This window comes from Callospermophilus lateralis, chromosome 2 (assembly GCF_048772815.1).
Source record: "Callospermophilus lateralis isolate mCalLat2 chromosome 2, mCalLat2.hap1, whole genome shotgun sequence".
In the NCBI taxonomy this organism is placed as follows: Eukaryota; Metazoa; Chordata; class Mammalia; order Rodentia; family Sciuridae; genus Callospermophilus; species Callospermophilus lateralis.
In genome coordinates this window covers 27,427,701-27,443,959 of record NC_135306.1, presented here as the reverse complement: position 1 = coordinate 27,443,959, position 16,259 = coordinate 27,427,701, and the positions used below count along the sequence as shown (strand labels likewise).

The following is a 16,259-nucleotide window of genomic DNA, read 5'->3' as shown; positions in this document are numbered from 1 at the left end:
AACTCTAGATAGGGCAAAGGGGAGGGAGGGCAAGAGAAGGGACAAGGGGGTAAAAAAAGATGGTGGAATGAGATGGATATCATTGCCCTAAGTGCATGTATGAAGACACGAATGGTGTGACTCTACTTGGCATACAACCAGAAATATGAAAAACTATGCTCTATATGTGTAATATGAATTGTAATGCATTCTGCTGTCATATATATAAGAATTAAAATTTAAAAATAAATTTAAAAAATAATTTTAAAAAAGAAACAATTTCATGAATTTCTCACTAGAATCTATCAATGAAGCATTGCCTTAAAAATATGAGGACAAAAGATTTCTAGTGGGCTGGGGATGTGGCTCAAGTGGTAGCGCGCTCGTCTGGCATGCGTGCGGCCTGGGTTCGATCCTCAGCACCACATACCAACAAAGATGTTGTGTACACCAACTAAAAAATAAATATTAAGAAATTCAAAAAAAAAAAAAAAGCAGAAAAACAGATTCTAGGGCATGCCTGAATAAACAGGGGCTAATAAGCAGGAACAGAAAAATCAGAGTGCTCATATGTAACTGTCATTCCAGGAACATGAAATGAAAAACAACTTTACCCTTTAGGTAACCTGTATGCTGGGTTCAAAATAACCAATAAGAAACCTGTTGCTTACCGCGCGCGTGCGAAACCTGCCCCTTTACCCTATAAAAGACCTGTACCCCAAAGCCCGGTGTGCCAGCTCACCGAAGCTCCGGCTGAGGTTTCGCTGAGCACCCACAGGCGTCTGTGTCTGAATAAACCTCTTGCGTTTGCAAAAAAAAAAAAAAAAAAAAAAAAGATTTCTAGTGTAGAATTTCCAAACCATGAATAAATTTGGCAGAATAAAGATAATTTTAGAGAAGCAAGTTTCAAAAGTTTAATTGCTATGTACCCTCCCCTAAAATTTGGACATAGGGAAATATAAGAGCCTGAAATGGTGGTACAACACAAGGAAAATTAAATTCCCTGGGACACCAGTAAAAGGAGATCCCTGAATCTCTGTTATACCATCTTAAATAACTAGTCCACCCTGAAGCAAGAGAAGTAGGAGTCCTGAGATGTTAATTCCAGAGTATCAAAATGATAAACTGATGAATGGGTTTAATCATGGTGAGAGAAAATTCATGACTTTAGCACAGAATTTAGTGATTAATAAATGATAGGTATAAAAAAGAATATAAGCAAATAAGTAAAAGAGAGAAAGAGAAAGAAGAAACATTCACCCTCTCATTTAAAGTACATGGATGAACAAGGATGGTGGAATGTGATGGACATCACTACACAAAGTACACGTATGAAGACTTAAATTGGATGTCAACATACTTTATATACAAACAGAAATACAAAAAGTGTGGTATTTATGTGTATTAAGAATTGTAATGCAAAAAATCAAATAATGTTACCTTAGATTAGGTAGAGGGAAGTGAAAGAAGGAGAAGGCAGGGGATGTGGGATAAGAAAAATAGTAGAATGAAACAGACATTATTACTGTATGTATGTATGTGACTGTATGACCAATATGATTCTACAATATATATATATACTCAGAAAAACAAGAAATTATATCCTATCTATGTATGATACATCAAAGTATATAAGTGCATTCTACTGTCATGAATAACTAATTAAGTCAAATAATAAAAAATTTTTAAAAAAATAAAGTACATGTTTAAGACATACAACAGTGGCTTAAACTAGAAGGCAATTTCCTTGTAAAAGAAATCCAAACGAAAGAAGTTCAGGACTCCTAATGCTTCGTGGTATAAGAAACCTAAACTGCTCCTCTCTTATTCCATCATCAACAGCATGTGCCTTCTATCTTGTAGGCCAAGGACTCAAGCCATTATGCCTATATAGTAGCAACAAAAATAAGGAAGGAACAAAGACAGGAACAACTCTTCTCTCCTGCACCCCTTTAGATCACTTACAGGTCATTAATGCACTAACACTTCCCACTGGTCAGGACTCTATCACACAGCCTCAGTAAGCTAAGTATTCTATTACTCATCTTTTTAAAAGTGTGAGGGAAGAGTGAATATTGAGAAATAGTTGGCAGTCTTTGCTATCTTCCTCCATATCTGACTGAATTAATTGCCCTATATCCTTTCTATTCTCCATATCTGACTGAATTAATTGCCCTATATCCTACTATATTGGATATTTATTAATCCCTGATATATTTTCTCTTCCCCCACCCTATATGACCCCAAGGTATTAGAACTTTGACTTTTGTTTCCCTTAGTACCACAGTATCTGGAAAAAGGCCTAAAGCACAGAAGGAATTTATTAACTATTCATTGAATTAGTGAGTGAATAGTTAATCAAATTGCTAATTGGAAATAAATTTAATCATCTAGATCCAGTTCTGACAAACAATGCATTATTTAGTCTTGCTTGGTTAAAAATGGATCTTCTCTTCTGGGAAAACTGATACAACACATCCAGAATTAATAATTTTATAAAGGATCCTTTCCACTGAAGAGATGACTCAAAAGCCCTTCCCCAAAAACACAACTTATACAATGAGATAACTCTGTAATTCTGTAGTCCTAATGACCTAAACAATATTATTACAACATGTGTACTATATAACTGTTAGTAAATATAAACATAATATAGACTGAAGTACATTAATGTGACAATCAAAGAATTACTTTTAATGTAAACATTAGTAAACATGGGAAAAGAAGTGTATTTTGAAGAAATCTAAATCTTTATCTTACAAATCAATAGATACTATGGATATGGAACAGACATATGTGAGTGGTGGGCCCACTATGCTGACCCCCACATGCTTTCCAAGAAAAAATTTACCTGCAACCCTGCCTGGCAGGGTAGAGGGGAAAGCTTTTGTGACTCTTAAACAAACCAGTCAGCATGAGCCAAAGTAATCTAGAGTTGTCATGTGCAATGGAGACTTGAAAGTCTGATGTCATCCTGCTGTCAGTCAAAAGTCAAGAGGTGAACCTAGGCCAGGCTTTCTGAAAACTTCCCTAGAACCCCCCAATAAAACCAGAAGGCTGGAAGAGCAAGCCATCCTTCTTCTGAGAGGACCCACTCTCTTCCTTGAGAGTATCCCCTTTTCCTATCCCTTCTAATAAACTCATGCTGATCTCTCAGAGTGACAGGTCTCTTTATGGCTTGAATGCAAGAATCCAGAGGTGTTCCCAGCTGACAGTCTCTCAGCAGGCAGGTGCCTTGTAACATTATTTATAACTGAAAAATTATGAAGCACTACAATATGCCTATTAGATAAAGATAGAAACACGAATTAGAGGAAACAGCTTTAAAACATAAAATAGTTACTATAGGAACCAATAATTACATAGACAGGACCACATGAGAGGTTGACTGTATTGAGTCTTACTGACTTATTTAATCTCAATCTATATATGCTGAAATTAACCAGTTTCAGTGCCCCCATTCCTCTAAGTGCATAAAAAAACTAATCTGAATCTCTTCAAAGCCATGCTGGCCTGGCAAGTGGGATGGAGAATATCTGCAGTGAAGACAAGCGAAGGCTCCCAGCTCTGCTCTCTGTCCAAAAAAAAAAAAAAAATCATGATTTTAAATGCAAAGCCTGCACATGCAGGCATCCATACAGCACCTTCCTGCTCATAGACACACGCGCTCTACCCGGAACATTTGCACAACAGGTCTCTGAGGAGGCGACAGACCAGAAGGTGGAACAGTACGAACTCCGCTTTCAACTACTGCAACATCTACTCTGACGTTTGGGGCAAGAACTGTCGTGGAAACAAAGGGGAAATACTGGGTCAGGGCTGGCATCACACTCCTGCACACTGGCCCCCGGGGTGCACCTCCAGGGCGGGGGCGGAGCTGACGCGCCAGTCCCGCCCCAGCCCACGTCCTCTAACTGTCCCTTCGCTGTGCCTTTCCAGTCAGGAAGCCTTACGAGGAGAATCTCACGACGGACTCCAGCTGACTGCCTTCCTCAACGCCCCACGCCGCGCCATGCTGCCCCTCCGAAGCGTCCTGGCCCGGGCTCTGACCGCACGCAGGCTCGCGCCTCAGGTACCGGCCGCCGGGGGGCGCGCCCGAGCTGCAGAGTGGGACGGGGTGGGGCCAGGGCGGAAGCGGGGCTGGTAAGTGAGTCCCACGCACGCGCGCGCCGGACGCGGCTCTGCCTAGTGGCCACGGAGGAAAAGGGATCCCTTGGGTCAGAGTCGTCTACCCGGTGGCCAGAAGTCTTTTCTGGCATGGGAGCCAAACAGCCCCAGAGTCGCTCCCAGAGCCCTGGCGGTTGCGATTTTGCCGCCAGCACCTTGGCGGCTGCGGCTCCGGGAGCTCTCGCTGCTTCGAGGCGGGGCCTTGTAGCCGTGGGCCTCGCGGAGCTGTGGGTTTGACAAGCCTTCGCTCGGTCCACACTAAAGGTGCTGGGAGAGGATCACCAACGGCTGGCGACCGGACCAGCCTTCACCTTTGAAAGGAAGTGCGCAGCTTGCGAGCATTTTGCCGAGAACCTTGGAGAGTCGGCCAGGGTCCCAGTGTGGGGCACCGTGCCGCCCTCCCTGTGTCCTGCTGTGGTCCCCAAGCCCAGTACGGGCCTCAGCCTGAAGACCCTCAAACGTGACCTGCTTCAGCCTTAGATGAGAAAGGTCCAAAAAGGAGCCAGGGATTGGATCTGAACTGTGGGAATCGGCTTGTTGTGTGTGGTCCAGTGGATTTATCGTGGAGATTGTATTCCTTTCCATGTTTAGGCTTAAAATTCCTTTCCAAAAACAATGGGAAAGGAGAAGCAGATTTTTGTTTTGTTTGTACTGGGGATTGAACCCATGGTCGCTTTACCGGTGAGGTACATCCCCAGCCCTTTTAATTTTTTGTTTTGAGACAGAGTCCCACATAGTTGCTGAGGCTGGCCTCCATCTTTCTATCCTCCTGCCTCAGACTATGGAGTCGCCACCTTGCCTAGCTAACAATGCAGTCTCTATCCTATTGGTTATTTCAGGTGGAGCAGGGCCAACAATTTATTTCCTTACAACTTTTCTGTAAACTTTACATTTCTACAAAGGTACTCAATGAATTGTTAGTCATTGCTCGCAAGAATGAGTCCTAACTTAAAGGGAGTGTGAAGCACTGATGATTTCTGCCCCAGCATGGTTTTAGTCCTGCAGCAAAAATCAGGAAATGACATCATTCCCCAGCCAAGCCCCTTACCCTCAATGCAGGTTCTCTACTCTGTGTGTGTATAAGTGTGTATAAATACGTATATGCACACACACACACACACACATACACATTCTCCTGAGAAAGATTATACTTTAGTATGTGTGTTTGAATAACTGTTTCCAAATAGAAATTCATTAACCAACCTAAAATGTGTAGTTCCTTATGTCCTATTGGTTCATTTTTGACATATTTTATTTATCATAATTTTTAAACTGTGGACAAAAGTTGTTTGTTCCACTAACATTCTGTTATTATAATTTGGTTTAAAAGTACAGAATTTCCACCAAACAAGACCAGCTGCAGTTGTGTTTGATGGCAAACAGTCATTTTAGGCATATGACTATAACTCCTAATAGACATGAGTGGAATGAATTCAAGTGAGATGTTGATATTAATCCTTATATACAATTAAATGAAACCCATATGCTATTGTGTTTTGTAAATAAATGTATCAGAGCAGGGGCTGGGGTTGTGGCTCAGTGGTAGAGTATTTGCCTAGCATCTGTGAGGCACTGGTTCGACTTTCAGCACCATATAATAAAATACAGTTCTTTAAAAAAATCAGAGCAAAAAAAAAATGGATATACAAAGTTATAATTGTCAGTCCTGATTTGTAGATTTGTGGGTACCAAAACTGTTTTAAAAGATTTTTCTGGTGTACATAGTTCAGGCTAGTGAAACCTACATAACATGTATTTGTAAACTAGAATGCCATATGAATGTGCATATATATATGTGTGTGCGTGTGTGTATGTATATAATATATGTGTATATATTATATACATATATACATGTATATACACATGTACATATATATGTGCCATATGAATGTGCATATATATATATATATATATATATATATATATACACACACACACACACACACATATGTATGTATATAGACATATACATATACAGGATAATTTATGGCAAGATGTGCCCTAATGAATATTAAGTTCACTGACAACACAAATTAGAGATTTTCATACTGAGCACATTACTATTACAAAAGGAACTACTGGCTCTTAGGGGATGTGTCCATCAAACTGGTATGACTGATGCATTAAATGTGCTTCACTTTGCATCTGTCATTAGAAACTAATAATGAGTCATACAATTCATCTTGAATTTTTCTTCAGCATTCATACAGCCCACCACTATATTACCATTAATTGAATAACACATAGCACCTTCTACATTTTTGACCAATGGTTTAATTCACTGAATGTAGCAAATACTTTGACTAAATAGCAATTTCCATTTTTTTTGGGGGGGGGGGGGTACCAGGGATTGAACTCAGGAGCACTCAACCATTGAGCCACATCCCCAGCCCTATTTTGTATTATTTACAGACAGGGTCTCACTGAGTTGCTTAGCACCTCACTTGCTGAGTCTGGTTTTTGAACTCACCATCTTCCTGCCTCAGCTTCCCCAAGCTGCTGGAATTACAGATGTGTGGCAATTTCCACTTTTTAAAAGGTCTTCTAGTAAACATTTCATTGTGCCTGCCAAGTGACATACATACTGAATTTACAAAGTTCTTTCAGATGCATAACTAGCACATATACTACCAAGTAAAAATGGAATATTGGCCAAGTAAGGAAAACTGTAAATTTATGTGAATTTCAATTGTAGTTCTCCAGTACAGAAGTATCATTGATACCAATGCCTTCATATAAGCAATTTCTCATGGAAAAGTGGCTAAGTTTGTGAACCCTTGCCAGGAAAGAGTAGCTGTATGTTCTGCTTGTTTTGTAACATGATACATCCTACCTTTCCCAAAATCTTTAAATTTGCCTTATCTTTCTTCAGGTGTGCTCATCTTTTGCTACAGGTCCCAGACAAAATGATGGAATGTTCTATGAATTTCGTACCTATTCTCTTAAACCCTCAAAGACGAATGAGTTCCTAGAAAACTTCAAGAAAAATGTGCATCTTCGGACAGCTCACTCTGAATTGGTTGGATATTGGAGTGTAGAATTTGGAGGCAGAATAAATAAAGTGTTTCATATTTGGAAGTATGGTATGAATCATCCTGGTTAAGTGTTCAGTACAGATTTTCATTGCATTCCATGTTACATGAGTGTAAGACTTAGTTCTTGGATTTATATTACTAGCGATACATACAGGTTAAGTAAATCTTTTAAAATATATGACACCTTTATGTGTGTGTGTGTGGCGTGTGTGTGTGTGTGTGTGTGTGTGTGTATTTAGTGATTACTTCTTCCATTGGTCCATCTCTAACACCTCTGGCTCAAATTCTTCAGTTATTATGAATGAGAACTTGTTGTGTCATAAATCATAATATGGTAAACTTCTATTCTCATAAAAAATGGAATGGTTTATTTGATCAGTGCCCAAATTAATATTCATAAAATATTTTATTATAAAAATATATTCATTCTACACTTATCATGCACACAGTATAGGATTTTTACCTATTGTAATAGAACAAGCCCCATTAAAACACAACTTGTGCTTTAGATATGCCACAAGTTAAATCATGGTCCACTAAGAAAACTAATGAAGTCCTGATCTACCTCACTTAAGCTGTGAGATAGATGTTATTTCTTATCACCATCATAAACCATATAAAACTCTTATCATTAGTCTTATAAGGTCTTCATAGTAAATACAGTACTAGGCCCATATGTGGGTAAACGTCGATACCTGTTGGAATAACTCAGAAGAAAAATAAGTGCTGGCGGAGGGAGGAAATGGCTGGTAATAAGTAAGAGAATCAACACTATTTCTTTGAAGGCTCTTTGTTCAAAGGAGAAGAGACTCACCAAATACATTTTAATTTCATTTATTGTAATTTGATTCAAGGTGTACCTTGACCTGAGCACCTGCCACCACGAAAGAAAAATCTTCTTTCTCTGAACTAGCACTATCAGTTAAATGCCTCAATTGAATTAATAAGAATATTCCACAAATATTGAAACTAACTAGATGCTAAACATTGTTCTAAGCTCTTTTTGTGTATTAATTCAGTTAACCTTCATAACAAGCCTGGAGGGCAATGTTGCATTCTCTCCGTTACACAGACTAAGAAACTGAATGCAGAAGGATACAAAAACTTCCTTCTGCAAAGTCATAGAACCTATGAAGTCAATTCTGTGACATTACACTAGTCATTTGAAATTCTATTCCCCATAAGCCCATGAGCAATTTGAGTACAGATGTCACATCTCCTCATGTTAGTATATCCAAAAGCATAACAGTGTTCCTCTATGCTACAGGTGAATGTTTGATGATTTGGATGAAATCCAGAGAAGCATAGGTGATTTTAAGTTGTAAATGTTTCTTTTTCTTAATTCTTGTCTCCCGTAGAGAATTTTGCTCATCGAACTGCAGTTCGGAAAGCCTTGGCTAAAGATAAGGAATGGCAAGAACAATTCCTCATTCCAAATTCGGCTCTCATTGATAAGCAAGAGAGTGAGATTACTTACCTGGTGCCATGGTGCAAATTAGAGAAACCTCCAAAAGAGGGTAAGTCACCTTCCTTCTTCACCACTTAGAATTTAGATGAATGAAATACTAAAGATCTTAAGTGATAAAAGGTGAAGTTCCACTAGCAAACAAGGAAGCTAATTCTTTATTTTATGGTAACATACTTTGATTGTTGAGATAATTTTAAATTATGCCTTTTTGTTTATTCTTAAAATATGAGTATTAAGCTTTTTTCCAAATTGAGATTTTTGTTGATTGGTAAATTTAGTTACACTGTAGAAGATTGCTGTAGCTGCTAAAGTGTAAGAAATTTCACTTTGGGGGCAGGTAATAAGGAATAGTGTATGAAGTTTTGTTATAATTTCAAAGTGATAAAACATTTAAATGTAAAAAAATATATTCAATAGCTGGGAATGGTGGTGCACAACCAATAATCCTTAGCTACTTGAGTGGCTGAGGTAGGAGGATCCCAAATTGAAATCCAGCCTGGCAATTTGACTGTCACTGTCTCAAAGTAAAATTTAGAAAGGGCTGGGCTATATATAGCTCAGTGGGATAGCACTTGCCTATCATGTGTGAGGCCCCAGATGGAATCCCAGTATTGCAAAAAATATTTTTTTTTCACAAATTACAACTAATCTTAAATCATTAAGTATATCTTTGTTCATAAAATTGACTGGGGAGAATATATTTACTGAAACTGCCAAGCTGTGTTAGTGTAGTCTAACTTTTGTGTCAAGAAAATTTCTCAGCCAATCCCTAAAAAACAAATGCCAAATGTTTTCTCTGATATAAGGGAGGTGACTCAAAATGGGGTTGGGAGGAAGAGCATGAGAAGAAAATTACCTCTAAATAAGGAAGAGAGGTAGGAGGGAAAGGGAGGGAGAAGGGGAATTGCACGGAAGATGGAAGGAGACCTTCATCGTTATACAAAATACATGTATGATGATGTGAGGGAAAAAAAAAAGAAGTGTGTCACATTAGATTGGGTAGGGAGAAGTGATGGAAGGGGAGGGGAAGGGAAGGGGGATAGGAAGGGCAGCAGAATAAAATAGACACTAGTATTGCTGTATGTATATACGTGTCTGTATAACCAATGTGATTCTGCAACCTATACACTCAGAAAAATGAGAAATTGTATCCCATTTGATTCAAATGTATGATATGTCAAGATCATTGTATTGTCATGTGCAACTAATAAAAAAAGGAAAAAAAAGAAAGTTTCTCAGTTGGAAAATAATTCCTTAAGATGTCTTCATGCTGCTTTTACTTCTTACTGATTTAAAGAAACTATTACCTCAATCTACTTTTAAACAAAGGTCAGATTAGAAAAGCATAAACTAACTTAAATTTATTATTATTTTCTTTATTATTGCCAACTTGTAGTGTATTTTAGATTATAAGAAATTTGAAACATCTATTGGGATTCTTATTCACTTATATTTCCCCTCTGGTTTCAGCACTATCTAAAAATAGTTGTCTTCTGTAGTACTGTCAAATTTTAATTAACTTTCTCTGTATTGTTCATAATTCTTTAGTAACTCTGGAATTTTTTTCCTTTTATTGTCTGATCTTCTCATTCCCTATTTTCTTTGTCTCTGTCCTCTCTATACTTGTGACTATAGGTATAAAACTTTTCAATATTATTTGGATATTTAGGAATCATAAAATCCTCTTTCAGACTTTTTCTCTCCCCAATCCCTAAAAAACAAATGCCGAATGTCTTCTCTGGTATGACTTCAGATCAACCATTTGCTTGCTAATTCCTGTTAAAATGGAATTCTATAATGGAAAAATATACAAAGAATAAAATATCTGCTCTCCAAATTAAAAAGAGGGAAACATAGGAGATCGCAAAATACTTCTTTTGTCAACTTATTTTCTTATAGACTTGAGCAACTCAAAATTTGACTTCATTATAAATTCTCAATATCTGTTGCATCAACAAAGTTTTATAGATTAAAAATATTTTAGATAATAGCTTTGTATATAGCTTCTGGTCTTTTTTCCTTTTCTTCTCTTTGATTAAACTTAACAAGTGGCCCTTAAACATGGACAAGAACTTTCTAAACATGAAAGCAAGGAAAAATAATGCAAAGAATTAATTAATATGACATAAATATATGTTTATATAGGTTAATGTAAATGTATATATGTGTTAGTCCTTCACTACTGGAATCAAGCACAACTGATTAAAAATTATTTCAAGATCCTCTGTAAAATAATTATTTTTTTTCCCCATTTTAGGAGTCTATGAGCTGGCTACTTTTCAGATGAAACCTGGTGGCCCAGCTCTGTGGGGTGATGCATTTAAAAGAGCAATTAATGCCCATGTTGATCGAGGCTACACAAGACTAGTTGGTGTTTTCCACACAGAATATGGAACACTCAACAGAGGTACATGTCTTCTATGGAGGTGTAATGTACATTGGTGATCTGTGTTTCTTCTGTTGGTTTAAAATTTATAAACTGGAAGGATCCTTAAGAAAATACTATTTTTGTCTTTTTTTCTCAAAATATATTTTTCTTGATTTTTTTTCAAAATAACATTACTTAGTTTAGAGAGATTTTTTTTTAATGAAAATTAAATAAATACGTTTACAAATGCTAAACACATGGAGAAGCCCAAAGAAACAATTACTCATTTCCCATTATTTCAAAATAATGCATACATATCAGGAATGTAAAAACCAAAATGTTATCAGATATAAGAAGGATAGAAACATGTATATCTATGACTGGTAATAACTTCATAACATTCTAGCATGGTTGGATAGATGATAGATGGATGCATGGATGAATAGATAGATAAACAGATAGAAAAATAGATATAAAGAAACAAATTTTAATAAAGAATATCTGGAACATTTCACTCTTAAAGCTGAATATAATTTCAGTGAAAATTTCAGAGAGGTTTTTCTGTGGCTAACTCTAAAATATCTGTGTAAAGTTTACCCGTTGGATAGAAGATTAAGGAGAGCTAATAAAATATTTGAAAGATCTATTGTATCCAATTGCCTCCTCTATTTTTCACTTGAATGTTCAATAGATATCTCAGGCCTACCCCAATCAAAGCTGAGCTCCTGATCTTTACCCAGAAATTGACTAGTCATATGTCCAAAGAAACTAATCAGAATATATTTTTAAAAATGTATTTTTAAGATGAGGAATATATGAAGATAAGAATTATGAATATTATTAGATTTCTATCTCCCACCATGTATTAAAATGAAAGTAAATTAAAATGGAATGTAGATTCAATGTAAAAGTCAGAATTGTTAAAATAAAATATCAATTAATTTTGGTAATAATACGGATGGAGACTATATTTCTAAGCCAAAACGTAAATGAAAAAAACTATGTAAGCGGAAAAATATCAACTTGATGCCTTTATTTTACAAAGGCCTAAACTTTCCACATGCTCCATATCAGCATGAGTAAAATTCAAAAGCAAAAAGGAAAATAAAAATTTACATCAAGGTAGACATACAAGTAACAACCACCTATATGTTAAAGAAAATGCAGATTAAGACATACTGAGATGTCACATTTTAATTAATGTGCTTATATGGATATACTATTTGGTTAGGAAAAAATAAGTATTCATATTTTGTACAAATTCATATTAATCATAATTAATCTTAATGACATTTGTATTATAGATATACATGTAGGTACTGCTCTAATGAGGTTTATGCCAGCTTTGTTTATAGTAGAAAAATACTGGAAATAACACAGTTTGACCCAGTTTATGTAATAAATAAACTCATAATACTTAACTAGAAATATATATAAATTATGTTTATATATATATGGTGTAGATACAGAAACATAAATATTAAGTGCATACATACATATAAATATGTAAATAATATGCCAAATAGAAAAGTGGTTGTTCCAGAGTGGTAGGATTAAATATGTTTGTTATGATCTTCTTTTATTTTCCAAAAGCTATATAACTATTATAGTAAATTTTAATGATAAAAGCAGGCATGATGATGCACGCCTATAATCCTAACAACTCTGGAGGCTGAAACAGGAAGATTACAAGTTCAAAGCCAGCCTCAGCAATGGCAGGGCATTAAGCAACTCATTGTAAAGTTCATCCACCATTTCTCTAAATAAAATAAAAAATAGGGCTGGGGATGTGGCTCAGTGGTCAAGTGCCTCTGAGTTCAATCCCCAGTAGCAAAGAAAAAAGAGATTTTTAATTATAAAAAACTATAAGTAATAATGTACAAAAAAACATTTATTTTAGCATTTTGTAGAATACTACAATGTTGAGAATAATTTAAAAATCAACAATAAGAAGTTGGGAGAAAAGATTGTGTAGAATACTGCAATATTGAGTATAATCTAAATAATCAACAATTGAAATTGGAGTAAAAAAAGATGTTATAAGAAGAAATTTATATAGTCATTGAAAATAATATTAACATTACATGATATGCCATTAATGTATACATTTTTATGTTTTTATGTAGCAGGCAAAATTTATTTTTTTAAATTAATATCATTGACAGAAAGTTAACATATTATTGCTGGTTGTGATGACACAGACTTATAATCTCAGTGGTTTTGAGGAGGCTTAGGCAGGAATATTGAAGTTTGAGGACAGAATCAGCAACTTAGGGAGATCCTGTCTTAAAAAAATAAAAAAGTGGGACTGGGGCTGTAGCTCAGCAGTAGAGCGCCTGCCTTGCACATGTGAGGCACTGGGTTCAATCCTCAGCACCATATAAAAATAAATAAAGATATAAAAAAAATTTTCAACAATTAAAAAGGGTTAGGGATATAGCTCATGGGTTCAATTCCCAGTACCACCATTTTTTAAAAGGAATTTCACTATATATTAACAGAGGTTTATCTAGATAATTAAGATGATTCTAGTTTTTAGTTTTCTTCTTTGTATATAAATTTTCTACAGCATGCACAATTGTCTATGATCTATTATTTAGAACTATTATAGAAAAACTAATGTAAAACTACTGTGTGGTTTATTTCTGCAGTTCATGTTCTGTGGTGGAATGAGAGTGCAGATAGTCGTGCAGCTGGGAGGCATCAGTCTCATGAGGATCCCAGGGTTGTGGCAGCTGGTAAGCTATTTCACTAGGCATGGGTTATTTTTACAACAAACTTGATATGCTCAGTAACTTTATATGCCTTCTTATGAAATGTTTTTCCAGTTCGGGAAAGTGTGAACTACCTAGTGTCTCAGCAGAATATGCTTCTGATTCCTGCATCATTTTCACCATTGAAATAGTTTTCTACTGAAACACAAAAGATTTCATTAATTGGCATAAGATATGTCTGCTAATGAGAATAATGAATTATTCTCACTTTTATTTTAATGAGGTGGTAAGTTAATTTACTATGTTCCTTGCATTTTTTTTAAAGCCAACTCTGTCATCTATTTATCACCACTTAAGGAAATAGTTCTATTCATTTTCTCCATGATGTGTCGGTGTTTGTTATATGTGAGACATAGTTGTCACTACTTCATGATCTTGATTTTTCATTTGATTCAGAATATCTTCTGTATTTTGAAAGCCCTTTGCTTTATAATATTTTCTCAAATTCAAATAATGATTTCCATTTCCTCGTCTGACAATATTTTTAAATTAAGTACATATAATATATCTATCTTTTCATGTTTGTTTTTTCTGACATCTAAAACTATATTTTTACCCAGTAAAGTTTACTTTATGATATTAAATGGGATTGACAAAAATATTAAATTAAATATATTTCTTTACTTTGGAAAAGTACAGTATCATATGTGTCATCTGTATTAACTGTGGGTTTCACATTAATTATTAGGTCATTCTAGAAAATAATATAATTAGCTCATATTATTACAGTTTCAAGGAAGACTTGGTTTATATGCTGAAATATGTTCATTTATAATTAATTTTACTAATTTTGACTTACCTTGTGTCACAAAGATCTTAAGACCTTTTTTTAAAGAAATACTTATGATTATAGAAATGTTTACCCTAATAAAAAATATATATATATTCATTCTGATTTTTTTTGACTTTGTGTTTTATAGTTATATCCTCTTCTCTGGAACCCTTATTATTGCTATAGTAACATAGTAATACTTTACCGTAAATACTAAGTTACATCATGAAAACACCATTCTGACAACCCCCAGAAGCAGAGTTCCTTTAGTACTACCATACTGCATTTTCTTTGAAACCTCTTTAATTTCCATTTTACTTAATGCCACTACATTCTAAACCAGGTTTAGTACTCCAAGGCTCTCTTGATATTTTATATTTATAGCTATGTTATTTTATGTTTCTAAAATATTTTGTAACTTAAATAGTAAATAATTAATTAGCTTTTTAAGGACAATGGAGAGTAGAGTTTCCTCTCATCTGTCATGCTCCATGTGCTCTGTAGTTTATCTGAACTATTATACAAGGTGATATTATTCAGGAAAGGTAGGCCATGGCAGTTTACATAGACTGCCTTAGTATTCTGTCCATGATGGTGTAACCGCTGTTGACTGGTGACAAGTCCTTGCTTCCCCAGTGTTGAAGAGTAACACCAGAGAAGCATGCCGAGGCAAGGTCAGAGTGGAAAATTATAAGTTTATTAAAGGACACCAGAAAAGACTTCTCCTGGAGGAAGAAGGGGACCCAAGAGATTGAAGTGCGGTTGTCTCTCCATTTTATAGTTTCTTTCAGTGATGGAATGTAGGTGGGAAGGCCTGAGGGGTGGGACACAGGTGGGCCAAAGAAGTAATCTGGTTAGGAAGGACTTCTGAGTTAGCACCTTCAAGTTTGCTGGGGGCTGTTCATTAACACTTCTTTGGGATGGGCTATCTTCATGTTTGCTGGGGGCTGTTCATTAACACCTTTTTGGGATGGGCTCTGGCCTTGGGCTTTTTCTTGGACTTCATTAACATTCCATGAATTGTCCTGCGTTTCAGGAATTCATTCTCAACATGGCCTCCATTTTAGATCTTACTGGATATTAGACCCGATTTACCTAACTACAGTGACTACCTAACTTTAAATCTGGCTTCAGTGGTACTTGGAGATGGGGCCATTGGGAGGTAATTATGTTTCTGTGAGGAATTGGAACCTCCATGATAGAATTGATGCCCTAACTTATAAGGGAATGACAAGTCCTGAGTTATTTTTTCTTTGTGCCATGTGAAGAAACTAGAAAAAGGGACCTCATTGGAACTCAATCATGCTGGTACTGTTATCTCAGATTTCCTAGACTCTGGAACTGTGAAAAATGTTCGTTGTTTAAACTACTCACCCAGTCTATGTTCTTCTGTTATGGCAGCCTAAAGTAAGACATTGTCTATCACCCCTGCTTTATTTTTGTCACTTATCATAATTAATATATTGCATATTTATGATTTGTTATTATATGTCTTCTTCTACTAGAAACTAAATTCCATGACAGTGGGGGTTATTGTTTTAATCTTTGTAGTGTCATCACTGCCTGGAACATGGTAAGCCCTCACTATTTGTTGATTGAATTAACACATGGAATGTGCTGTGGTTTAGATATAGTTTGAGTATGTCCTCCTAAGATTCATGTCCTGGAAGCTGGTTTCCCATTGTAGTGGTGGTGT

General features: G+C 35.9%; 1 protein-coding gene across 1 annotated transcript; it reads left to right on the top strand.

Moving 5' to 3' along the window:
- The first annotated feature begins 3,880 nt into the window (after positions 1-3,880).
- LOC143390784 (protein NipSnap homolog 3A) lies at positions 3,881-14,680 on the top strand. Its single transcript, XM_076843214.1, has 6 exons — positions 3,881-4,051; positions 7,019-7,229; positions 8,540-8,698; positions 10,907-11,056; positions 13,669-13,755; positions 13,846-14,680. The coding sequence occupies exons 1-6, from the start codon at positions 3,992-3,994 to the stop codon at positions 13,920-13,922; spliced, it is 744 nt and encodes a 247-aa protein (XP_076699329.1). The 5' UTR covers positions 3,881-3,991; the 3' UTR covers positions 13,923-14,680.
- The last annotated feature ends 1,579 nt before the right edge of the window (positions 14,681-16,259 follow it).